This window comes from Myotis lucifugus, unplaced genomic scaffold (genome assembly GCF_000147115.1).
Source record: "Myotis lucifugus unplaced genomic scaffold, Myoluc2.0 scaffold_200, whole genome shotgun sequence".
In the NCBI taxonomy this organism is placed as follows: Eukaryota; Metazoa; Chordata; class Mammalia; order Chiroptera; family Vespertilionidae; genus Myotis; species Myotis lucifugus.
In genome coordinates this window covers 612,246-639,233 of record NW_005871248.1, presented here as the reverse complement: position 1 = coordinate 639,233, position 26,988 = coordinate 612,246, and the positions used below count along the sequence as shown (strand labels likewise).

The 26,988-nt window shown below is 40.9% G+C and overlaps 2 protein-coding genes across 5 annotated transcripts in view; one reads left to right on the top strand and one right to left on the bottom strand.

The window, feature by feature from the left end:
- Positions 1-2,181, top strand: part of ABHD3 (abhydrolase domain containing 3) — a 34,993-nt gene extending 32,812 nt beyond the window's left edge. For 2 of the 3 annotated variants that reach the window (XM_023761168.1, XM_006097393.3), the window contains one exon: positions 1,313-2,176. In XM_023761168.1, the coding sequence (XP_023616936.1) occupies positions 1,313-1,491 (179 nt within the window). In that variant the 3' untranslated portion in view covers positions 1,492-2,176. Of the gene's footprint in view, positions 1-1,312 lie in introns of all 3 variants that reach the window. The other variant, XM_023761167.1, reaches the window with a different exon arrangement.
- A 5,358-nt stretch (positions 2,182-7,539) lies between these two features.
- SNRPD1 (small nuclear ribonucleoprotein D1 polypeptide) lies at positions 7,540-20,995 on the bottom strand. Of its 2 annotated transcripts, XM_006097392.3 has the most exons (4): positions 20,075-20,232; positions 12,769-12,845; positions 11,115-11,306; positions 7,540-8,877 (listed from the first exon to the last, which is right to left on the bottom strand). In XM_006097392.3, exons 1-4 carry the CDS (start codon positions 20,086-20,088, stop codon positions 8,801-8,803), a joined length of 360 nt encoding a protein of 119 aa, XP_006097454.1. In that variant the 5' UTR covers positions 20,089-20,232; the 3' UTR covers positions 7,540-8,800. The 2 variants fall into 2 exon arrangements, with proteins under 2 accessions (XP_006097454.1, XP_023616926.1); XM_023761158.1 differs by lacking the exons at positions 7,540-8,877; positions 12,769-12,845 and adding an exon at positions 20,733-20,995 and having other exon boundaries at positions 11,169-11,306; positions 20,075-20,341.
- Positions 20,996-26,988: the final 5,993 nt, after the last annotated feature.

Sequence of the window (26,988 nt, the reverse complement as noted above, 5' to 3'; positions counted from 1 at the left end):
ATGTGTTTTCCGATGGTCTTAGGCGACCCCTGTGAAAGGGTCGTTAGACCCCCAAAGGGGTCGCCACCCACAGGTTGAGAACCGCTGTTATAGTGTGTCAGCGTCCTTTCCTTCCTTAGAAGGGCGTGGGGTGGTGAGAGCTGACCTTTACTTAGCTCCTTTACCTCTAAACTCTGCCCAAGATGTGAAAGTCTAATGATTGCATCAACCATGTTATCTTAAATAGGGAGATAAGATTTAGCATATATGAATCAAAGCACTTTGCATGCCAGGTTGGAATCCATTATAGATCTTAAATCAAAACATTTTCATTGTTTGAACTCTAAGCATGGGGGTGGAGGGGGGAAGAACAGCTTTAATTCATATCCTTAAAGTTTTCACTCAGGAAGATTTTTGTAGAGCATATAAAAAGACTCTCATTACTGCTGAATTGTTTACATATAGCAACTATATTTTCAAAGTAAAGTTATTCTTTTTCCTGACTATAAATATAAATTCAGAGAAGGAATGTAAAGAAAATATAATCACCAATGTTTTTAACCACCCAAAAATAATCACTGTTACCACTTGGAGTAGTATTTTATTTCATTCTTTTTTGCTATCTATATATGTTTTTTACTATACAGATCACAGGTATAATTTTGAATCCTTGATACAGCCACCATTTGGGATCTAACTTCATGTAAAGTTAACCAAAGTCATACATAATGAATTTATAACTCTCACAAAGGTCATAAGATTAGTTGTTTTTCTTTCCTGGTATAACACCTAAGTGGGAATCTTGCAGCATAATGTAACTATTCATCATTCCTTGAAATATCTTTAATTTCTCATAACAAGATTGGGCCTGTTCTTTTGTGTTATGATTAAACACTTGAATTGGTTCTTTCAAAAATGATGGTCCAATACATAATTGTAAAGATGAACTGTTATAAGAATATACCCTGGCTAGTGTGGCTCAGTTGTTTGAGCATTGTCCCATGCACAGAAAGAACTTGTTCAATTCTGGGTCAGGGCACATACCCAGCTTGTGGGTTTGATCCCAGGTCTGGATGCATGCGGGAGGCAACTGACCAATGTTTCTCTCTCTCCCTCAAAAATCAATAAAAACATATATAGATGATTAATATAAATTAAACTTATTCCATTAGCCATACTCATTACAAATATGTGTTTAATGGTGTTTTGTTTTTAATGATTGGAAATAATAAAGACATACACTTTTCCTTATTTCCTTATTATCCAAACGTTGTTAATAATTATATTTTTTCTCTCTCCTTCCCTTTCTTACCCACCCTGTCTTTTCCCCAAGCTATTCCAATAGAAACTGCTAAGCAAAATCCGAATGTTGCTTTGGTCCTTACTTCTTATGGAGGCCATATTGGTTTTCTGGAGGGCATCTGGCCAAGGCAGTCCACTTATATGGATCGAGTCTTCAAGCAGTTTGTGCAGGCCATCGTTGAGCACGGACATGAACTCTCTAACATGTAGTTTTTCAGGTGCGTTTTGTCTGAACCACCATAGAAAGCAGCTCAGCTTACTGCGCACAAATCTTAACTACTGTATATAAAGCAAATAAGCCAGCTGGTGGTGAAGAGGTCCATAATGACATGCAAAAACTATTTTGGGGGGAAATAAAACAACTATGTAGCAAAAAATAAAATGCAGATTTAGATTGTAATTTATGTAGATTTTATTTTTACTATGCCTTACCAAGTATGACCTTAAATAAAGTAGTACAAACATGCAATTGCACTTAACCAAAACTATTGTGTAAAAATATTTTAATTCCTCAGGGTTTTAATTTAGGCTAGTATGTTTTAGATTACTCATTTTACATGATTTAATGGTACTGCAATCTACCAGAGATTATTGGTAAGAGATTTTGGCTATTTGAATGTAAGTTATAAGTTGGCACATTCCTAAGGGTATTTATATGATAATGACATAACAACTGAAATAAGATAAAATACAATATATGCTAAATATTTTATGGGTTCTAACTTTAAAAGGCAAATGCAACAATATTAGACTGACTCTATACATGCTCTTTTATTCTGATAATATTAAATTAAGGCTGACTTATGTTTTATAATGATTATAGTGTACATGCTTATTTTTAAAATAGTATATATGCATATATATATCATGATATTAAAATAAATTATATTTTAAATTGTTTCTTTGTGAGTTTGTTTTTTGGCTTTTTTTAACCCTCAATTGAGGACATGATTATTGATTTTAGAGAGAGGAGAATGGAGAGAAGAGAGAGAAAACAGTGAAGTATGAGAGAAACATTGATCAGTTACCTCCCATACTCACCCTGACTGGGGATCAAACCCAAAACCTAGGTATGTGCCCTGACCAGGAATTGAACCCACAACCTTTCAGTGTATGGGACACTGCTCCAACCAACTGAGCCAACCAGCCAGGGCTCTTTGTGAGTTTTTATCTACAAAAAGTAATCCCTAGAAAGCAATTTATGACCATTGCTTTCTAATATAATTTATTAATTGCATTAGTAAGAAATATTAAAATTGTTTTGCTCATTGTTTCCAGAATATTGGGCTCACACCATGCATACCTATTAAAAATACTTCCAGCTACAAGAAACCTGTCTAGCAGTGACTTAAGTATAATGGTAGCTAATTATCTCACATCACAAGTAGTCTCTAGGTCAGGGCTTGTGTGGAGGTTTACCAGTGTCTTTGAAGACTCAGGCTCTATCCTTAGCAGGATAACTAGTTATCTACTAGATAAAGGATGGCTGCTGCATCTTCAGAACATCACATTTATGTTCAGAGAAGGAAAAGGGGGAGGGGTGGAGCTAGATACACCTGCCTCATTGAAAGTGAAAGCTTTCCCAGGAGACTTGCTTTTAAACCCTTTGGCCAGCCCTAACCAGTGTGGCTCAGCGGATAGAGCGTCAGCCTGCAGACTGAAGGGTCCTGGGTTCGATTCCGGTCAAGGGCATATACCTGGGTTGTGGGCACATCCCCAATAGGGGGCGTGCAAGAGGCAGCTGATGGATGTTTCTCTCTCATCGATGTTTCTAACTCTCTCCCTCTCCCTTCCTCTCTAAAAAATCTCTGCACTTCCTAGACTTGTAAGTCTATTTCTTTCACCAGGTAGGGGAAGTTTTCTGTCATTATTTCTACAAATAGGTTTTCAATATCTTGCTCTCTCTCTTCTTCTGGCACCCCATAATTCGGATGTTGGTACATTTGAAGTTGTCCCAGAGGCTCCTTACACTATCTTCATATTTTTGGATTCTTTATTCTTTTTGTTTTTCCGGTTGGGTGTTTTTTGCTTCTTCGTATTTCAAATCTTTGACTTGATTCTTGTGATCTTCTAGTCTGCTGTTGGAACTCTGTATAATATTATTTCAGTCAGTGTATGCTTAATTTCTAGTTGGTCCTTTTTCATAACCTCGAGGGTCTCACTAGATTTCTTGAGAGTCTCACTGTTTATCAGCGGTTTCTAGAGAATTCTTGAAAAACCTTAAAAGTGTGGTTTTGAACTCTATATCCAGTAGTTTGCTTTCCTCCATTTCTGTCATTTGTGACCTGTTTCTTTGTCTCCGCATTTTGGCTGCTTCCCTGTGTTGATAGAGTGGCTTTGTGTGCTAGGTGTCCTATAGGGCCCAGTGGCTCAGCCTCCCCAATTACCTGAGGTAGACACTCTTGGTGCACCCCTTTGTGGGCTTTGTGCAGTCTTGTTGTAATTAAGCCTTGATTGTTGTAGGTATCACTGGGAGGAATTGACCTCCAGGCCAATTGGCTGTGAGAATCAGCTGTGTCTGCAGTGGAAGAACTTCTGTGCTGGAGACACCCTTCTGGGGCAAGACTTGCTTCAGTGGGGCTTTGGTGCTCACTGAGTCTGCCCCCTGAGTGTGTTCCTTATGGGTCTGAGGAGTTGTAATCTGGATGGTCCCACTCTGACCACTGGGTACACTGGCTCTTGGATCTCTAAGGAGGTGCTAATTTAGCCTCTGCCTGAGGCTACCCAGCAGGAGCCCAGCTGTGAAGCAATGCAAGCTGCTGTGGGGCCTTGGGCCTTCTTTTGGAAGTTCTGGGTTTCTCTGACCCAGCTGCAGTTAGTTAGGTAATTTTCAGATTGCAAAGGGCCAGGCCTTTCATATGCAAAAGCTGCTGCACACAGCTTGGGTGGGGCAGGGTCTCTGAGGATCAACAGGGCGAAGCAAGCAGCTATGGCTGCGCCTCAGCCCTACCCTAAGAGGCCCGGCTTCTCAGTGTCCTGGTAATTGCTGCAAGTACCTCTGAGAGAAAGCCGCCCTCAAGTTCCGACCGATGCCAGACAGTCCAGTTTCTCCTGTATGAGTCTGGGTCCCCAGAGACTCGCCGGGAACTGGAGTTCAGAGCAGTCAGGAGCTTGAGACTCCCTCCCAATTGAAAAAGACAACCGTGTCCTGTTTCCAGCCCTTTCCACGTGCGCCGAGTCCTCAGTTGCCAGCCCTTTCCGCATGCGTCTCCATACCTCTGCACTTTACTTCCCCACACCTCCTCTGAGTCTCAGTGTGCTTTTCTCTTTCCTTCTAGTTGTAGAGTTTCCACTCAGCCAGCCTTCCTGTGATTCTGGATGATGTCCGTTTTGTCTTTTAGTTGTATTTTTGAAGTGGTTGTGCAAGGCAGCAATTTCTGGTGTTTACCTATACCGCCATCTTGGTTTCTCTCTCGCCACTTTTTTTTAAAAATTGATTTTGAGAGGAAAAGAAACATTGATATGAGATACATCAGTTGCCTCCTGTATGTGTCCCAACAGGGGGTTGGACCCATGACCTAGGTATGTGCCCTGACTGGGAATCGAACCTTTTACCTTCTGGTCCATGGGAAGACACTCCAACCAAGCCACACCAGCCAGGCAGTGCCACCTTTTTCATATTTTTGTGATTTTGTTTAAAATGGCCCATAAGCATAGTGCTTAAGCATGCCCAAGGCTGTCATGTGCCTTTTGGAGAAAATACCTGTGCAAAACAGCTTCATTCAGGCTTGAGTTATAGTGCTACTAGAGGCCCGATGCATGAAACTCATTCATGGGTAGGGTCCCCGGGCCTGGCCATCAATCAGGGCTTATCTTTGTGCAACTAGTGGGGCAATTGGGGAAGGGGGGTGCCCCACCAGCACCCGCCTTGGTTGGCCTGGGCCTGTGGGCAGCTCCTGTGTTGTCTACTCCCTGGTGGTCAATGTGCGTCATAGTAACCGGTTGTTCCGTCGTTTGGTCAATTTGCATATTAGGCTTTTATTATATAGGATTGGTTGTGAATTCAATGTAAACAATATATATTAGTGTCTTTAAACAGAAACACACATATAAAACAAGGTTATATATTAATCCAGTTGATGAAAATATTACTGTAGGCCAGTGGTTCTCAACCTTGGCTGCACATTAGAATCACCTGGGAATCATCCTCCAGAAATTGTTTCTTTGTTACTTATGTTGTGGCCTCACCCCATAACAAACAGAATTTCCGGAGGATGAGGCCCAGAAATCAGTATTTTAAAGATTCCCAGGTGATTCTAATGTGCAACCAAGGTTGAGAACCACTGCTGTATGCTCATAGGAACCTAACCCTTTATTTCCCCTAGGAACACGGGTTAACTCAGAATTTGCAGCAACTTTATAGCACTTAATTACCATGAATAAAAATCTGCATTTGACATCTAGAGCCTTTGCTATTATTCTTTTATAAATTGAATCTCACATATATACTACCCTTATCTAAAATATAAAATACACAAACACTTTAACGCTTTACTGACAGGAAAAGCAGGTTCAGATAAATGTAACACTACCATGTTGCTACACAAATATAGTTAGCAAATTTCCCTTCCTTTTCAAAAGTATGTGCCTTAATTTTTTGATCCACAAGAATTTTCACATTAAGTAATGAAGGCTAATATTAGGTATACTTTTTAAGTTAAAATGTATCTAGAAAATGTCTGCTATTGGTTTAAGATGGACTTTCTTCATCATGTTAAGGAATCATCTTCCAGTTTAGGTTTTTACGAGTGTTATATCTTATGAAATGTCATACTAATGTAATCATGTAAATTTTGACTACTGACTATATTAATAATTTCAAAATACCAAGCCATCCTTGCATAACCACGATAATTATACTAGGGGCTCAGTGCACGTATTTGTGTACCTTGAAAGGAACTGTGGGCCGCGCAGCTGCAGTGGGCACAGTGGCAGGTCTCAGCCCATCCTCCGCATTCATCTGGCCCCTCCTGTCACGGCCCTGTCCACCAGAAGCCCCACTCCTGCCCACTGATGGCGCAGAGCAATTTGGGCCGGCACCAGCAGCAGATGTGAGCACCGTTTGCTGCCCCAATCACCCCTCAGGAGCAGGGGGAGGTGGAGAAGCCCTTAGGGGCAATTGGGGTCAGCAGCCGCCACTCGCACCCACTGACGGGGCCAAGCGATAGGGTCTGGTGCCAGCAGCGGGTATGAGTGGTGGCTCTGAGCATGGGGTGGGACTACGGTGCGTGGGAGCAAATAATTTTCAGTAACCATCAGAGGCTCACCCCAATGACTACTGGCACTCTGCCTTGGTCTGGCGCCCCCACTCACCTGCTCTACCATCCCACCGTGGCCAATGCTCACCATGTTCCACGCTCTGCATCCTGCTGCCAACGCCTGCCATGTTCTGTGCGTGCCCCTGGTGGTCAGCACACGTCATAGTGACCAGTTGTTCAGTTGTTCCGCTGTTTGGTCTATTTTCATATTAAGGTTTTATATGTATAGATTAAGACACTGTGAAATTTGATATTCTATTATTCCACTTACAATTTTCTACCTAAATGCAATTCTTTTTTTTTTTTTTAAATATATTTTATTGATTTTTTTACAGAGAGGAAGGGAGAAAGGGATAGAGAGGTAGAAACATCGATGAGAGAGAAACATCGATTCAGCTGCCTCCTGCACACTCCCCACTGGAGATGTGCCCGCAACCAAGGTACATGCCCTTGACGGGAATCGAACCTGGGACCCTTCAGTCCGCAGGCTGATGCTCTATCCATTCAGCCAAACCGGTCAGGGCTAAATGCAATTCTTTAAAAAAAAAACAAACAGCACCTAAATTTCACTAAATCTTAAGCTTTAAAAGGTATCAGAAATATGCACAATGCAGCAGCACTAAGATCCTTATATACTTTTTGGGGGAAGTAGGGCAAGAGAAGCATATTAAAACTTGGTCTGTTTTCTACTCATACTGCAGGGCATCCTTTATAGCTAATAACGGCAGTTCAAACAGCTTTTCCCTCATACATAAAAATGAAATAATGACTTCAAGTGGATTAAACTCAATCTAGTAACCACTGTGGTTTACTCTTACATTTAAACTGTTACTAGACTGGTTTCACAATGCAAACATCTAGATATTAAAACACAAAAATAAAACAGGTTAATAACTTTGAGGTTACACTGGCATGACTTAAAAATGAGAAGCCAATATACACTGCTTTTAAAATAGACGAGATAATAGGAAGTACTCTTTATCAGACAGAGTTGCCACAATTTCCAGTTACATATTAATGTTTATTTTAATTTTGCTTCCCTTTTAGCCTATAAGGTCTGAGGACAAAAATCAACTTATGTTAGTTCACTTGTGCCAGGTCTTTTCTGTTTGCTCCCTTTGAATATCCTCTTCACCTTGCTGCATCATTGGGCTTCCTTGCTTTCTGCTTAGGTTCAAATAATTGGAATGCTGACAGATCAGTGGATAGACAAGACTGAGACACATATACCACACACAAATACTCTTGCTACCTCTCAGCTTACATAACCCTCTTACAGGGCTTAAAACCTTTTTAGATGTCTGCAGACAATTTCCTCATAAAAAAAAAACACAAAAAACCCCCACAAAACTCCACAAGCTTAATTAAGTGAAAATAGACTTAATCCCCCATCTTCAAAATTAATTTTCTTCCCTTAACATATAAACAAATGGTAGTAAGCTTTACAAGGAACTGTATATACTGAGAAGTATTTTTTTCTAAGCTTAACCAATTAAAACAATTTTTAAAAATCCTTAACTACTGGAAAGAATCCGGTGTTGTCATAAAATAAGTAGTTTTCCTTTTGTTCTTAAAGGACTCCTTGTAAAAGTTCTTGATAAAGGGGCCACTGGCAGGTATATTCCACAATAACACATTTCAACACTGCTTACAACCGATAACCTAGTAAATGTTAACTGAAGTTTCAAGTCAGGAGAATGGAAAATTATATTCTATTGAGAGACTATTGAAAAAATAAAACAAAAAACAAAAACCATTATCCCAACAAAACCAATGACTCCTAAATTAGAAGATGACTATCAACTTTTACTAAGTACCTAAGTTTCCATGGAGTAAAACTCAGGAAAGGAGAACCAATTTTACAGCCCATTCCATAGGACTTCAGCTTCTGAAGTAACAAACAAAACCCATTTCACCTGTAGGTAGGTTTCATAGAATTGAGTCAAAGTAAAACAAAATACATATTCAGTGCATGTGAAGCAAAAAGATGTATGTAAATGCTATATGTATTTATAAAAGAAATATTTTAGTTAAAAAAAATTAAAAGCCTGATCTATGAATGGAATTCTGAACTGCCATGTAATAATGCTCAGCTCTCACTGTATTATGTCATGAATATATGAACTATTAAAACTAAATGTGATAGTCAATAGACAACTGGCCTACATTTATGTTTATTAAAAACTGACATAAACAAACAAAACCTGTACAAAAAATATCCCAAATCGCGTATCACTTTGAAACAGTAATCATGAGAGACATTATCGCCTAGGACCCCCTCTTCCTCTGCCCCGGCCACGTCCTCTTCCTCTTCCTCGGCCTCGGCCTCTTCCTGCAACTGAGGAAAGAAAAAAATAAGGCAAGGTAAATTCTCTTCTGATCTGATGTTACCTGGTCACCACAAATAGCATCTACAGTAAAGAAAACTTTCTTGGCTTCTCTCAAATGTAACCTCAAGTCACCTCTCCAAATACACACAGAACCAAGCAAGCATCGCTAGTCTTTATTGTAGTATTTGTTAGTTTGAATATAATTACCAAGAAATTCATCAAGTTTTAAAATATTTTCCTTTGTTATCATGTCTCAAAATCCCCCAAAAAATGAAATGCAAATGATCTGAACCTCATACAAGATGGAAGAGATATCTTATCAATGGAACAGAACATGAACACCATATGCCAGACTTTTTGTTACTGAAGAGAATCCAAGCAAAACCTAATATTTTAATCCATACAGCAATATCCCTTGTCACCTGGTCATCTTAAATCTACCTGAATATCAGCGACAGAAAACTCCTATCCAAATGAACCTATTTCATCTTTGGACAGCTATAAATATTTTAAAAAATCCTAACATGCAGTTGTCAGTTACATTCTATCTATTATTTTCAGCTTAAAAAGCAATATAGTAAGTCTAGAATATCTGTTAAAAACAAGGCAGATTAACCGCACATCCTGAAACACTATTCATGATAGAAAAGGAATAAAAATGGCAAATACCCATAAGGACCAAAAAAAAAAAAAAAAAGGGTAGAGAACACACAGTGGTTGAAAGAATTTTCCCCACAAATTTTTAAGTTAGAAAGTAGTCTAAGGACAGTATATGTTTAGTAAGGGAAGAATAACTCCCTAGAGACCTAGAATGTTGGGAACCAAAAGTAAAATGAGGCCACTATCCTGAAAACAAACAAAAAAATAGTTGACAATTTTATGTGGAGCAATAAACTATCTAGTCCTCTTCCCCACCTTGCAAAGCTAATTACAAAGCTAACAGGTAGGTAAGAAAGGGTAAAATGAACCTAAAGATACAGAAAGGCTTCAGATTTGAAAACACAAAGTGGATAGCAGCAAAAGGCACAGAGCAAGGCAAAGGGACAGGGGTATTAAATCAGCATTTTTTAAGCTGAGTTGTAACCTGAAATTTTCTTAACTAAAAGAGAACAGGGCCCTAGCTGGTTTTGCTCAGTGGATAGAGCGTCGACTCTCGGACTGAAGGGTCCCAGGTTCGATTTCGGTCAAGGGCACATGCCCAGGTTGCGAGCTCAGTTCCCAGTAGGGGGAGTGCAGGTGGCAGTTAATTGATGATTCTCTCTCATCATTGATGTTTCTATCTCTCTCCCCTCTCTTTTCCTCTCTGAAATCAATAAAAATATGTATTTTTTCAAAAAGAGGATAGGATAGAAAGCTTAAAGGCATTTGTATGTATTAAAGGCCAAGTTATTGTTCCTGAAACTTTTATTTCAGTTATGAGTGGGTCACAATACAAGGTATATTTTAGTGTGGGTGGAAGAAAAGTCTCAAAATCATTATATTAAGTGACAGTCTATAAAACACCCAGCCTCTTTCTCCTCCCTGCTCTTACAATGATACAGACCAGCTAAGGCGGCCAGCCTCCCTTCCCAGAACTTTAAGTAACAGATGACCAAAGAATAAAGTACTTAATAAAGACCAAATATAAAGAGAAACCAGAGAAAATAATGCCAAGTACAGAATAAAACTTTAAAAAAAAAACACACCAAAAACTATGATTAATGTCCTACTAGTTAATATCCTACCCAGTATTATTCATATAAGAAAAAAGAAAACCTATATCCATATAACAAGGACAGAATTCTATGAAAAATTATCAGAGAACACAAGAGTCTTGAAGATTAAGTGTATGCTAGATTGGAAGATAAGGCCAAGGAAATTTCTCAGGAAATAGAAGACAAAACATCCACGTTGAAAGGGTCCACCAAGTATACCCAGAACAGCAAAATGAAGGGAAAATAGGGAAGACAAGCGAAGATCCTATGCCAAGTCATTAAGAAATTTCAGAATACTGGGAAGAGCCAATGTCCAAATCTTCCAAAGTATGTACAGGGTGGGAGATAAGGCCAGGCACAAAGGTACAGAAAAATGGGAATCGTGTTTTAATAACAACACCAGTAAAAATAATAAATACTATAACAAATGCACTCATGGCAAGTATGGGCAATTAAAAAAAAACCCTGTTGTTTGCAAACAGTCATATTTTTGATTAGTGAATTAGGGTATAAATACATTCACAAAAACATTTATAATCCTTCCAACTTACCAGCTTCTCTTTTCTTAGATTTCACCTTCGGTTCAACATCCACAAGTAGTGTATCCAAAGGTAAGCTGTCTGGCAGAATAAAATATCGAATGTTATTTCCGCGAATACTCAGTGTTTCCAGCTGTACAGGTTCTCGGTTCTTCAGGGTCATTTTCACAGCTTTAAGATGAGTATTCATGCTGACATCTACACCTAGAGGGAAAAAAGAGGACAATTATTAGCACAATAAGAAAGGCAACCAATTAATGTATCAAGTACAGTGTACCTTATTACAAAAGAGTACTGTTTTGCTACAGTGCAAGTATTTATGACATAATTATGTTAACTGGTAAGTGGAGGAGATATTGTCTGTACAAATCAGAAGTCTTTCCTTTAGAGAGATTTTCCCTCCCATGTTAGATATACTTACAGAAGTGAATGCAGCAAGCCATGGAGAGACCCTAACTGATACACATGCCTATTTCCACTGTTTCCTTATAATCTCCTCATAGCCTAAGGCCATGGTCGGCAAACCGCGGCTCGAGAGCCACATGCGGCTCTTTGGCCCCTTGAGTGTGGCTCTTCCACAAAATACCACGTGCGGGCGCGCATGTACAGTGCGATTGAAACTTCGTGGCCCATGTGCAGAAGTTGGTATTTTGTGGAGAGTCACTGATCACCTGCCTTCTACACACCCCATACAGGGGATCGAGCCCACAACTCGGGCAATGTGCCCTGACTGGGAATTGAACTATGACCACCTGGTTCATAGGTCAGCGCTCAACCACTGAGCCACGCCGGCCAGGCCCATCACTAGATTTTGAATTCCTAAAAAGACCTTAGAGAATGCAGACTAACCACTGTTTATAGAATTTTAACGTAATAGCAATTATACTTCCTCAGATATCAAAATCTTACATTGTACTACTGATTTCTTCATAGCAACTGGCATTACAAAGTTCTAGTATACATACAAATAATATAAGTTTAATAACGTATATTTCTCTTGGCTTACTCAGATGCTTGATCTATGTGTTAAAAAATTATTTATAAATTTATAACTTAAACATTTAAGAGAGTGGGACCACATGCCAAGATAGCATTTTCTTTCTTTGGCTCATCAATTCTTTTGAAATTCTGCAGCTTTGGAAGAGGGCCTACTATGAATGAAAAAGAGGGCCTACTATGAATGAAAAAAATCACAGTGGCCTTCAATATAAACCTAAACATATAACATCATTACAGCAAAGAGTTAAATTATAGTTCCTTACTGTCCCCTCTCAATCTCCCACATATATTTTTACCCAAGATAATAAGACACAGAAATCCATCTTCTATCTTCAAAGTCTTTACAATCTAACAGGGAGCACAAAATTCTAATAAAAGTAATAAAATATATTTTGGAAGATGCAACATTGCAGGCAAAAGGACACACACACAGATAAAAGCATGAAAGGCATAAAAATAGGATAACAGGGGTCACATATAGGACATCTTGGGGGAACCCAGCTCGGTCTTAGCAGAAGTACTTCAGGTAAAGCTGAAGTAAAAAGGCCAGTGAAATAATTCAGACAAAAAGAATGAGATACCCACTACAAGAACGTTCATTAAGCAACCAAAAAGAAATTCTGGCCTGTAGATAGAAGGGCTTTATAAAGCAGTCTAACCTCCATACCTGTGATTGTTCCATGGACCTGTGTTCCATTCTTTAATTCGATGGTTACAGTTTCGTGACTCAGTTTCATCAAAAATCTATAAAGACAGCAGGAATAAAATGATAAATTTTCACCTTTAAAATGTTTATTAAGTTCAAAAGGGTGAAATTTCTAATTGTTAAAAAGCTGCTTAGATGCTATCTGCATCAATTCCTATTAATAATCTCCATCACAATTTCAGCTTTTCCTGAATGAAAATCTTAGCATTTATGAAGGAGCATAATAACAACACACAGTCATTTGGACACTTGTGATTTTCTAAACCATTGTAAAGCATCATCCGTGCATACAGATCCTAAAGTCATTATAAACCACAAAATTGAAATCAAGAAATTATATGGATGAAAGTGGTCAAAAGGTACACATTTCCAGTTAGAAAATACATAAATATTTGGGGTATAATGTGCAACATGCTGACTACAGTTAACACTGCTGTATGACATATTTTAAAGTTGCTTAGACTTTTGCATCTAACATACATTTGGAATGTCAGGGTAATTTCCCTTTTTCTGGACCCCTCAGGGCACAACCAATACACCAGAGCAGAGACTACAAATTCTCTCATTGTTATTGATGTTAATTCTTTTAAAAAAAAAATACATTTTATTGATTTTTTACAGAGAGGAAGGGAGAGGGATAGAGACTTAGAAACATCGATGAGAGAGAAACATCGATCAGCTGCCTCCTGCACACCCCCACACTGGGGATATGCCTGCAACCAAGGTACGTGCCCTTGACCGGAATTGAACCTGGGACCCTTCAGTCTGCAGGACAACGCTCTATCCACTGAGCCAAACCAGTTAGGGCTGATGTTAATTTTTGACTATTAATTATCATGTGCCCACTTATGTAAAAGATGTTTCATTTTACTTTTTATCCAATCCCAGAGGTTTCACTGCTGTTTTCTCCTGCATCCCTAATCTATCACCAATGAATTTATGTAACCCACTTACATCTTCTTTCGATTACCTTACCTAATAATAGACAATCATGTAAATTGACATTCCATCCGCTATGCTCACCAGCCAATCAGGAGAGTATGCACATTAACCCCACAAAGATGGCGGTTAATTTGCATATGTAGGCGCAAAGTGGAGGAGCGAAGACGGAAGGCTCTGGGCTGGAGCGAAGGCCTGGGTCCCGGGTGCCAGAGGAAAACCGGTGCCGGCAGCCAGGGGAAGGGAAGGCCTATTGCACGAATCTCTTCTATATATAAAAGGCTAATATGCTAAGTGTCTCTCCACCAGTCTGACAGTCGCTATGATGTGCACTGACCACCAGGGGTCAGACACTCAATGCAGGAACTGCCATGACAGGCACTGGCCATTTATAGAGAAATGGCAGCACAGACCTGGCGCCAACAAAGCAACACTCAGCTTCCCCCAAGTGGGACACAGGCCCTGCCACCACCCCACCAAAATGCAGCTGATGCTGTCATGGCGCAAAATGGGCCCACAGCCCAGCCTGGAAACAGTGGCCATGGGCTCTGGGTAATGATGTCATGTGGCAACGCCCAGCTTTCTCTCCCTAGTGACTAGCGACTAGCCTCCTTGCTGTTTCTTCAGCCCAGGAACACAACTTGCTTTATAACCAGGTGGAAACATTTACACTTTAACCAAATGTCTGTGAAGCGTTTTCCTGTGCCTCATCTCATTTGATCCTCACAGAAATCTTAGAGTAGGTAGAAAGGAGACTTGGTGGAATCCTGTTCTCTTTTCATTAGCCAGAAAAAGGAGATTTAGAAATTTAGAAACTTGACCCAACTCAAAAGAAGAAATGGTGGACCTTGAAAATGACTTCAGGTTTTCTCACTGGGTAGAATATAGTCAGACACTGCTGCAGTTAAATATTTTACCCTTTGTTCTCCCTACGTGATCTACAATAATCTGCTTCATGTTGATATTTACTGCTGTGTTGCTGACAATTACCTGAAAGAAGTAGGGGTGCTACACTGGGCTGGAAAAAGTTTAGCTAAATCAGAAAGCAGGTCTAATTAAGCAAGTTTATTCTATCTACACTAATAAAAGAGAAACATGGTAATTAGCGTACGACCGCTACCCTTCCCATTGGCTAATCAGCATATCCTTATGCAAATTAACTGTCAGCCAAGATGGCGACTGGCAGCCATGCACTGAAGCGAACAGGGAGGCTTGCTTGCTCCAGTGACAGCGAACTCCAACGTTCCCCGCCTGCTGCTGCCGGCCTCTCAGCTGCAACTCCAAGCAACTATGTACTATGTTGCAAATAAGAAGCTAAACAAAACCCCAGAAACCTGCTTTCATTCAGCCGGGCTTCAGCCAGCCGGACTGCAACACTGAATCGGTGTTTTCAGCAGTGAGGCCTCAGAGCTAAAGCTGGCCCAGAATAAAAAAAAGAAAAAAGAAAAAAAGGATAGTTTGGGAGCTTCAGTCACTCGCTTCTGAAAAACAGCCCTCAGCCCCTCACCCAGACTGGCCAGGCACCCCAGTGGGGACCCCCACCCTGATCCAGGACACCCTTCAGGGCAAACCAGCCAGCCCCTACCCATGCACCAGGCCTCTATCCTATATAGTAAAAGGGTAATATGCCTCGCGGCACCGGGATCAGCGGAGCCGCGAGGCCACCCGGCACCGGGATCAGCGTGACAGGGGGCAGCGCCCCAACCCCCTGATCGGCCCTGCTCTGTGACAGGGGGTGGCGCCGCAACCTATCGACCCTGCCTTGAGTGTGACAGGGGGCGGTGCCCCAACCCCCCAATCGGCCCTACTCTGAGCGTGACCAGGGGCTGCACTTAGGGATTGGGCCTGCCCTCTGCCACCCGGGAGCAGGCCTAAGCCAGCAGGTCGTTATCTCCCGAGGGGTCCCAGACTGCGAGAGGGCACAGGCCGGGCTGGGGGACCACCCCCCCCAGTGCACAAATTTTTGTGCACCTCTAGTATATATATAAAAGGCTAAGTTGACTCGCACAGGCGCCATACATATAAAACTCTCACTGGTGCCAATAGCACACGTGTGTTTCAATCTATCATTGTTGATTGTGAATTTGGTTGACACTTTTATTACAGAGAAAGGGTGTATAGCAACATTAAAATATTTCTTCTAATTACTTTCCATTCAATGCGCACGAATTCGTGCACTGGGCCACTAGTAATGTATAAAATAAGGTGCAAAACTGCCATTCTCTGAAGCATTGTATCAATGCATATTTCGCTTCCCTTGATAGTTTGGTTCAAATAAAATCACAAATATTACTTTTTTTTAAAAAAAGTTGCTTAGAGCAGTGGTCACCAACCTTTCAGACCTCACGACCACCCCAGTTGGTGACCGCTGGCTTAGAGAGTAGATCTTAAAAGCTCCCATCATGCCCTAGCTGGTTTGGCTCAGTGGATAGAGTGTTGACTGAAAGGTCCCAGGTTCAATTCCGGTCAAGGGCACATGCCCAGGTTTCGGGCTCGATCCCGTGGGGGGCGTGCAGGAGGCAGCCGATCAATGATTCTCTCATCACTGATGTTTCTCTCTCTCTCTCCCTTCCTCTCTGATAAAAAAAAAAAAAAAAAGTTCCCATCACAAGGAAGAAACCTTTTTTTTGTATTTATACCAGATGATGAATGTTAACTAAACTTACTGTGGCAATCATTTTGAAATATATGTAAATCAAGTCATTATGCTGTACACCTTTAACTTACACAGTGCTGTATGTCAAGTATATCTTAATAATGAATGAAAAATAACAAATTATAATTGGTAGTAAAAAATTACATGATTATTGTATATATATGATCAAGTAAAAGTCTCCCTTTCTATCCCGCTCCATGTTTTTGAGGATATTCTTATAGACCATTTTACATGCATTTATAAGCATATTCATAAAATTTGCTTTCACATAATTGGGCCATACTTTAATGACTTCTCTAACCCACAGTTCTCATTTAGCAGTTTATATTAGAGACATTTTAATATACATGTGTATACATATATATAATATGTATATTATATATATATTGCTATCACAAATCCATTAATACAAATCCTCACAAACACCGTCACCAATCTTATTTTTTTATTTTCTTTTATTGTCTAAAGTTTTATATGTGTCTCCTTTTTCCCCAATTGACCCCCTCCCCTAGCCATTTCCACCCTGGGCAAGCCCCCACTACCCCAGTGTCTGTGTCCATTGGTTATGCTAATATGCATGCATACAAGTCCTTTGGTTGTCACCAATCTTTTAAAATTTTTTTTTTGTATGTGTGTGTATCTGATAGGGAAAAAAAAGCAATCTGCTTTCTTCTATTACTTGTGAGGTTGAATATCTTCATAAATATGGGAAATTTATATTCCTTTTGTGAATTATCTATTCACATTATTCACACACTTTCAATTAGGTTAGATTTTTCTTTTATTTTCTACCAGTTTGCAACAGCCATTCAAGTTTGTTTGTGGTTTTCTTTAGTCATACAATATTTTCCCCCCATTTCATATTGCTAAATTTGTGAATCCTTCCTAGGTATGTAATTTGTTTAGGAAAATGTTTTCCATCCCAAAATTGTCTCTTATTTTCATCCAATTTTGTATTTAGTACACTTCATCTAGTTTTTTGTTCTCCCCCAACTTTTATTATGAAATATAGCAGAAGAAGAAAAGTTGAAGGGTTGACAAATTATTGAAATGTTGCCATTTGTGTGTCTCCCTCCTATACACAAAACTTACACTTTCACCAAATCCTCTGAAAATAAATCACAGGCACTTCAACATACATTTTCTAATGAGAACATTCTCCCACACAATCACATCTAGAAAAAACAATAATCCCACAATACGAATTTAATATAAAGTTCACATTCAAAATTTCTTATACATGTAGGATTACCTTTTTTCTCCCCTACTAAACTGCTGTTGAGGGGTACAACTTATGATATTTAATCTAACCCTGATTGTAATAGGCACTAAGTAACAGTTGGCTGAATGTTTCAATAATTAAAAGGAAGCCAGCCTTAAAGTACCACTTTTTTTTTAGTGGTACAGCCATCAAAAAAGGGGAAATTACTTGGTCTGGGATAATTTTGTTTCTATATTCTAAGACACAGAATAGGATTGAATACAGTCATTAAAATTTACAAGAAAACTGTCACAACACGGAATCTTTAAATGAGACAAACTAATTTCAAAGAGTATTACATAAAACTTAGACTATCAGGTATTGAGAAAATTCAAAAATATACTTTTTTCTAATTAAAAATAGCTTTTTTTTTTACTTTTTCAAGAAAAACTATTTTAAATATTATTACATGCAATAAGCATTATTTCAAGAAAAATTTTTTAAATATATTACCCAAACTGTACTAACATAGTATACTACAAAAGTTGTAGGAAATATTAAAAATCTGCAAACAAAAATGTACTTTAAATCCTGAGACCTTTCTTTTTTGTTTTTGTTGATCCCCAGCCAAGGATATTTTCCCATTGATTTTTTAGAGAGTGGAAGGGAGGGGGAGAGACTCAGAGAGAAACACAGATGTGAGACAGACACACATTGATTGTCTCCCCGACCAGGGAGAGCTATGTGCCCTTGACCTGAATCCAACAGGGACCCTTCAGTAAGTGGGCCAATGCTCTATCCACTGAGCCAAACCCACTAGGGCTCTGAGGCCTTTTCATCCAAAGTTATAGTTCAAATAATGGACTAAAAATTAACATTAAATGCTTTCTCTACAAACTCCACCCTGAAGAGTGTGAAAGGTCATTTCAAACACACTAAAAAGTATCTACTAGTCTGCCTTCCCCACAAAACAGGAAAGTCCAACAAAGGAGGGACTCGACCTTAAAAAAAAAGAAAGAAAAAAGGAAAAGAAAAAGAAATCCAAGCCGGGGAGTTCAGTTGGTTAGAGCGTTGTCCCCATATGCCAAAGATTCGGGTTCCATCCCGTCAGGGCACATACAAAAATCAACCATGAGTTTATAAATAAGTGGAACAACTATTTCTCTCTCTCTCATCTATAAATAAACAAACAAACAAATCCATTACCAGTGCACAATTTCACAGGTGCCCCATACTAACAATTCTTAACTCAATAAATAGGCAACACACTAGCTAAGTATTTTAACTCCCGGCTTGGTTATTAGAAACCTTGAGCCTCTCAGCCTCAAGAAAAAAAAACACCAACAGCAAATCCATTTGCAGATAGTGTAAAATTAATAGGTTAAACCAAACAAGTTTAAGAAATAAAACGGGCCCTAACCGGTTTGGCTCAGTGGATAGAGCGTCGGCCTGCGGACTGAAGGGTCCCAGGTTCGATTCCGGTGAAGGGCATGTACCTTGGTTGTGGGCACATCCCCAGTAGGAGATGTGCAGGAGGCAGCTGATCGATGTTTCTCTCTCATCGATGTTTCTAGCTCTCTATCCCTCTCCCTTCCTCTCTGTAAAAAATCAATAAAATATATTTTAAAAAAAAGAAATAAAACGGAAAAAATAGCGATTCTCCGTGTAGTCGATCACAAATACCGAAAGTGATTCTGTCCCCAAGTTGGGAAATTTCTCCTAAATCAAAGGCCTACTGTATTTGTTTTTACTGATTTTAGAGAAAGATACAGCCATCGGTTGCCTTCCCAGCAGGGATCGAACCCGCCACCTTTTGGTGAACAAGACGACGCTCCAACCAATTGAACCTCACTGGCCAGGGCTCAAAGGCCTACTCTACTTTAAAGGGGAAGGTAAATTGAATAATCTTAAATCTAGAGAGCATCAAAAAGTAAACTAAACTAAAAAAAAAAAAAAAAAAAGCCCGTCCATCCTGATTTAACACATTTCGAAAATTGGCTTATTTCCCAGGCAAACCCCCGCAGGTTGTAAGCACTCTTTTTAATTTAAACCATTTATGCAGGACGTGCAATTTTTGTCCCTTCCACGTTCTCAGGGAGTGTGCCGATTCCCGAGGCCGAGGTGAGCTCCAGAAGTCGTCTACGCTAGAAACTCGGTACGTGACCGAAAGCAAGGCCTTGTAAGCCTCAGCTGCCCCATTACGGCCTCAGACACTGGGTGGGAAGAAAGGGCTCGGTCTTCACGTCCACCTCTTGGAAGACGCGAGGGATCCCCGCGCCACGCAGCCTGAAAGGCCAGGCCTCAGCGCCGGCGGCGGCGCGGCCAAGATAAGGCGGGAGCGGCGGACGCCGGAGGCCGTTACAGGCCGCGCACGCGGCTTTCGCGCCTCCGACAAGTGGGGCGGCCCAGGCTCCCGCTTCCGGCCCAAACCGTTCCTTCACGGCCCCCACCCTGTTTGGTCACCTCCTCACCTCACGAGCTTCATCCTGACGAAGATTTCAAGATTTCTGTCCGAGAGTGCACAAAAACGGACAACTCCGACCACCGGAACGGAGTATGAATGGCCGGAAACGCCTCCTCCCAGGCCGCCGACGTAAAGAGCGCGCGGAGCGCTGCGAACGCACAGCGGAAACGCCGAGGCCGCGCTGGGTCGCACTCCCTTCCGGCCGCGAGGAGCGCCACAGCGGGCCCTGGTGGCTGGAGGTGTGACTTGCAACTGCTGAGGGCACTTGCGACCACTGAAGGCGTTTATTTGGGAGATTTGAGGAAATTAAATGCAATTAGTGGGCACTTCCGCACGGCAGGGCAGTCCACCACGTGTTATGCCGCACCAAATATACCCGAGTGCGAAAGGAAGTTCTGAGAGAAGCCCAAAGGATTACGCTAATTCTGCTACAAAGCCAGGAACGTCAGCATTATTGAATGTACCTGAAGAATATCACACAATTTAGTTATTTTCACTTTAAATTCTGGTCACAAACTTCTAAAGGGTACCCTTCCCTACCCAGATATCGTGTTATGCTTCTCTAATGAGTTAAAAAAAATATTTTATACGTTCTTTCTCCTCTTCTTCTCCAACCTTTTACAGGCCAAGTCCCTCTCCCAAATCACTCCGCCAATGTTTCCTACCTCTTTGAGGAAACCGCATCCATCCTTCTGCTTTCCTTCCTGTTACAAGGGTAGACGTATTCTTGCTCCTTTCAAAGGCAAATTCCTCTTTGTTGTAGTATGAATCCCATCTCTCGTTTCCTTAAACATTTCACTCATTCAGTTAAACATCTCACTCACTCAGTTATCCCCTTTGAACTTGAATCATCTATTTCCCCCTGTCCTCTGGATGTTTTCCGTCAGCACACAAATTTATCTTACAAACAAAACAAAGTTCTCTGAGGTAGCACCAGCGACTGCCAGATTTCCTTTACAGAAAAACCTCTTGAATGGCCGAAACCGGTTTGGCTCAGTGGATAGAGCGTCGGCCTGCGGACTGAGGGGTCCTGGGTTCGATTCCGGTCAAGGGCATGTACCTGGGTTGCGGGCACATCCCCAGTAGGAGATGTGCAGGAGGCAGCTGATCGATGTTTCTCTCTCATCGATGTTTCTAACTCTCTATCTCTCTCCCTTCCTCTCTGTAAAAAATCAATAAAATCTGAGGTAGCACCAGCGACTGCCAGATTTCCTTTACAGAAAAACCTCTTGAATGAACTATCTCTACTTGTTTTTATCACCTCCAATTCACTCTGCAAACTACCCTGAAATTGCTTTTCTAAAGGTTATCAAAAACCTCCAAGACAAACTTTTTCCTCATCTTACTCAACATATCAGGAGCATTCAACACAGATCCTCCCCTTTGGAAAGACCCTCCTTGTTTGGCTTCCAGGATGCAGAGCACACCTGGTTTCATTCCGATCCCACTCGCTGCTCTTCTTAGGTCTCAGCTGCCACATCCTCTATTGAGCCATTACATGTCGGTGTGCTTCAGAGATTACCCTAGATGTTGTCTCCTTATGGATACTTTCTCCTTTAGCCTAGATCAGTGGTTCTCAACCTTCTGGCCCTTTAAATACAGTTCCTCATGTTGTGACCCAACCATAAAATTATTTTCGTTGCTACTTCGTAACTGTAATGGTGCTACTGTTATGAATCGTAATGTAAATATCTGATATGCAGGATGGTCTTAGGCAACCCCTGTGAAAGGGTCGTTCGACCGCCAAAGGGGTCTCGACCCACAGGTTGAGAACCGCTGGCCCAGATGATCTCCTCCAAAACCATGGCTTTAATTTGTATCTTCAAGCCTGAACTTCATCTTTTATCCTCGGAACTCAGGAATGTTGTAAAGCAATGCTCATCAAACTTTAATGGGCAGCTCTGGCTAGGTGGCTCATTCGGTTGGAGCCAAAAGGTTTGCAGGTTCTACTCCCCGTCAGGGCACATACCTAGGTCTTGGGTTTAATCCCCAGTTGGGGCATGTTCAGGAGGCAACTGATGGATGTTTCTCTCCCTCCCTCTTCTCCCTTCCTTTCTCTAAAATCAACAAAAACAATCCTCAGGCAAAGATTCAAACAAACAAACAAAAAACCTCAATGGGCATAAAGACTCGATAAAACTTGAGAATGAAAATTCTGATTCAGTTAGTGTGGAGTCTCAAATTCTGCATTTCTAATGTTAAAGAAAAAAACCACAGGCTCCAAATGCAGTAACTTGTGTTAACAGCCTATAATACCAAACCTAGATTTATATCTGATATAATTGCAGTTTCAATCTCTCCCAGAAACATAACCTTACTTAGCCAGTGTGGAATTTCTTGTCAAGCACTTAGCGGTCTGTCATCCAGGCTCTCTCCATTCTCCCTGGATAGAATAGGAGGCAGTGAATCAATGTTTCCCTCTTTCTCTAAAATCAATAATAATAATAATAATAAAACATATTTTGAAAGTAAAAGTTTTAAGAAAACAAAACTGATATTATTGAGCCCCTGGATTAAAAATAGTGACTAAATGTGGGTATTCAAATTAAAATTACATGAAATTAAAAATCAGTCTGGCTGGTATGGGTCAATGGTTGAGCATTGACTTATAAATCAGGAGGTCATGGTTCAATTCCAGGTCAAGGCACATACCCTAATTGTAGGCTCCATCCCCAGCAGGGGTCATGCAGGAGGCAGACGATCAATGATTCTCTCTCCCTCTACCTTCCTCTCTGAAAAGAAAAAAAAGAATTAAAAATTCAGTTCCTCAGCTACAATGATGATATTTTATGTGCTCATTAGCCATATGTGGCTATGGTTACCCTTCTGGACAGTGCAGATATAGAACATTTCCACCCTCAAAGAAAGTTTGATTAGACAGTGCTGCTCTGTTAATCCCCATATTTATTTCCTTGTTTGCATTTAATTATTTGTTTACTTATTTATTGTCTGACACAAGAATATAAACTGCCTAAGGCAAGGATTTGTATCTGTTAACTTCTGCATTCCCATCATTTAGAATAGTGTCTTGCACACAATGTGCCCTCAAATATTTGTGAAATAACTGAAAGTCTCTCCCATTAGAATATATGCTGCACGGCCTAAGTGCCCATCTGTAGATGAGTGGATCAAAAAGCTGTGGTACATTACACAATGGAATACTACTCAGCCATAAAAAAGAAGGAAATTTTACCTTTTGCAACAGCATAGATGGACGTGGGGAGTACTAAGCTAAGTGAAATAAGTCAGTCAGAAGAAGACTGTTACCACATGATTTCACCTATATATGGAATATAATGAACAAAATAATCTTAGAAACAAACTTATAGCTGTCAGAGGGGAAGGGGTAAGGGTGCTGGGTGAAAAGGGGGAAGGGATTGCCCTAGCTGGTTTAGCTCGGTGGATAGAGCGTTGGCCTACAGACTGAAGGGTCCCAGGTTCGATTCCAGTCAAGGGCACATGCCCAGGTTGTGGGCTTGATTCCCAGTAGGGGCCACGCAGGAGGCAGCCCATCAATGATTCTCCCTTAGCCGAAACCGGTTTGGCTCAGTGGATAGAGCGTCAGCCTGCGGACTGAAAGGTCCCAGGTTCAATTCCGGTCAAGGGCATGTACCTGGGTTGCGGGCACATCCCCAGTGGGAGATGTGCAGGAGGCAGCTGATCGATGTTTCTCTCTCATCGATGTTTCTAACTATCTATCTCTCTCCCTTCCTCTCTGTAAAAAAACCAATAAAATATATTTTTAAAAAAAAATGATTCTCCCTTATCATTAATGTTTCTATCTCTCTCTCTTCTCTCTGAAATCAATAATAAAAAAAATTTTTTTAAAAAGAAAGAAAAAGGGTAAGGGATTAAGCAAAACAAACAAACAAACAAACCCAAAAACCCCAGGAAAAAAACCTCATAGACAGACAGCAGTATGGTCATTACCAGAGGAAAATGGGAGTAGAAGGAGGTAGGAGAGGGTACTGGCGGGGGGGAGGGGGGGGATAAATGGTGATAGAAAGATATATGACTTGGGGTGGTAAACACACTCTACAATATACAGATGATGTATTATAGAATTGTACACCTGAAACCTATATAATTTTATTAACAAATGTAACACCAATAAATTCAATAAAAAGCAAAAAAAAAAGAATGTATGCTGCACGAGGAAAGAGATCTTGTGTATATTGTTCATTGCAGTATCCGTAGTACTGAGCACAGGTATTATCCTCAAGGCTCTTCCTAATTTGCCTACCTCTTAATACTGTTCCCCTCAATAGAATTGGAATATTTGAGTTTCAGAAACTCATTAGCTCACTCTCCTCGCCAGACTTTTGTATATTCAGTTCTTTAATCTAGCTAATACCTACTTATTCCTTCTCAAGTATGTGAGGTCAGCATTAATACTTGTATGTGTTAGTGGCAGGTGTCCCAGAAGACAGCAAAATGAAATGTCACTGTTAGTTGATTTACACAAAATTGTTATACTTTTCCTGTTTTTCTTTTCTTTTTTAAAATTTATTTATTGATTTCAGAGAGAGGAAGGGAGAGGGAGAGACAGAAACATCAATGATGAGAGAGAATCATTGATTGGCTGCCTCCTGCACTCCCCACACTGGGGATCGAGCCCGCAACCCAGGCATGAGCCCTTAATTGGAATCAAACCCGGGACCCTTCATTCCGCAGGCTGACGCTCTATCCATTGAGCCAAACCAGCTATGGTTCTTTTTTTTTAAGAGAATTAAAAAAATTTTTAAAAATTGATTTCAGAGAGGAAGGGAGAGGGAGAGAGAGATAGAAACGTCAATGATGAGAGAGAATCATTGATTGGTTGCCTCCTGCATGCCCCCTACTGGGGATTGAGCCCGCAACCCAGGCATGTGCCCTTGGCCGGAATCGAACCTAGAACCCTTCAGTCTACAGGCCGAAGCTCTATCCACTAAGCCAAACTGGCTAGGGCTCTTGTTTTTATTTTCTACCTTGAATTTTTTAGAATTTTTACTCTCATCTTATAAGACTGTCCCAAATTAAAGTCAACAAGAGTTATGTAACAAAGAAAAAGCCTTGATTTGCTGCTAGCAGGAGGGTCAGTCCAAAAATAAGACCACCCTGTCTTCTGGGAGTTAGTAGAGGTTACATGTTACAGGCATTTAGATTGCCCACAAGAAAGAAAAAGGACAAGGAAATGAGAACGTTATGTGTGGGGGAATGCAACTATTCCATTATTAGTTTTTAGAAGTAGATGTTCTAATGATAAGCAAGTGTAGAAAAGTACATTCTGCAGTTTGGAGTCAGGAAGGAAAACAACTTAAATACAGGAAATGACATTTTCAATTTTGAGTTACAAGTAGGGACTTTCATTTCTTTGTGTAGGGATTGTGAGAAAGACCATTACAGTTGTATAAAAAATAAATGCACACGATTTCATATGGTCTGACATTTGTAAGGATTCTTTGCTCTTGATTGTGGCCAGTACATGTGGAATACATCACTCAGAAGCAGAGGCCTATTTGCTGGGAATGTAAACTTGTAAATATGGTTTGTGTGCCTGTATGCCAGAATTTGAGTTATTAAAGATAAAGTTTACACACGAAAAGAAATCCCACCAGTTGTCTGACAATCTAAAGGTAAAGGCAAATATAGACCAGATACTCTGGTAGATAACCAGTTTTGACTACATTGGCAGTCTATTACTGAGTTTTTTCTCCTAATTTAAGCCATTTGGCATATGTCATTAAAGTATAATTATCAGGGACTGGAGATTGTAGTGGGAATAACAGGCAGGTTTTTGACAAGTAACATGTTTGATGATGTGGGCAATGATCTCACCCACCAAGACTAATTTTTGCTTTTGTTTTTAAGCCATAGACTCTCGCCAGACTAAATTGACAAGCCGCTCAATAAAGTTTTGTGGGAAGATGTATTGTTAGAAAAACATCAGGCTTGACAAACTTAGAACACATTTTGGTTGTACTGAGTTTCAAAAAAGGAGGGCAGGAAGGGGAGAACTCACCTGTGACCCTCTCTTCAGATTCTCAAAGGCAAGAATACCGATTTATTCATCCTCACAGTTCTGCAAATCAGAAAGAGTAGCATAGGAAAGTGTTTAAAAGCAGTGTGGGAATCACGAATCCTGGTGATAGAACACCCTGGATTCTATCTTTTTAAAAATATATATATATTTTATTGATTTTTTACAGAGAGGAAGGGAGAGAGATAGAGAGTCAGAAACATCGATGAGAGAGAAACATCAATCAGCTGCCTCCTGCACACTCCCTACTGGGGATGTGCCCACAACCAAGGTAATGCCCTTGACCGGAATGGAACCTGGGACCCTTCAGTCCGCAGGCCGATGCTCTATCCACTGAGCCAAACCGGTTAGGGCCTGGATTCTATCTTTAGAGGCTTGGAAGAGGCCAAAGCTTTGTTTGAATACCCGCCATGACTAAATCCAGTGGAATATTCTACAATTTCTTGTGGATTCTTGTGCTCTGGTTCACAAGGGTCAAAGTGTACAAGGAGGAGGTGAGGCCCTTCATTTTTTGGAGGCGCTGGAGTGCAATGCAGGGGAAGGAAAAGAGAAGGGTCAATTACCTCCCTTTTTCTTTACACGGGCCCATTAAGATTAAAAGGCATTTGCATTAGAGGTCGCAGAGAGCAGTCCCTACAACCGACAAAGGCCCCTGCGGCGACGCGTTTCCAGCCCAAACTACCACCGCTGGGGGCGTGGGTGGCTTTATTCCAAGAGACGACCCCGAGAAGTGCAAGCGGCCACCGCCAGGGGGCCCACGCCGTTTCCCAGCGAGGGGGCCCACCCGCGGGGCCCCCACCCGAGGGCCTCCCCACCCGCGCCTGGCGCTGGGGTGGAAGCCGGCTCCCCCTTTCCCCCGAGGGCCCCGGCGGCCCGGGCGGAAGTGAAAAACTGCGTGGAAA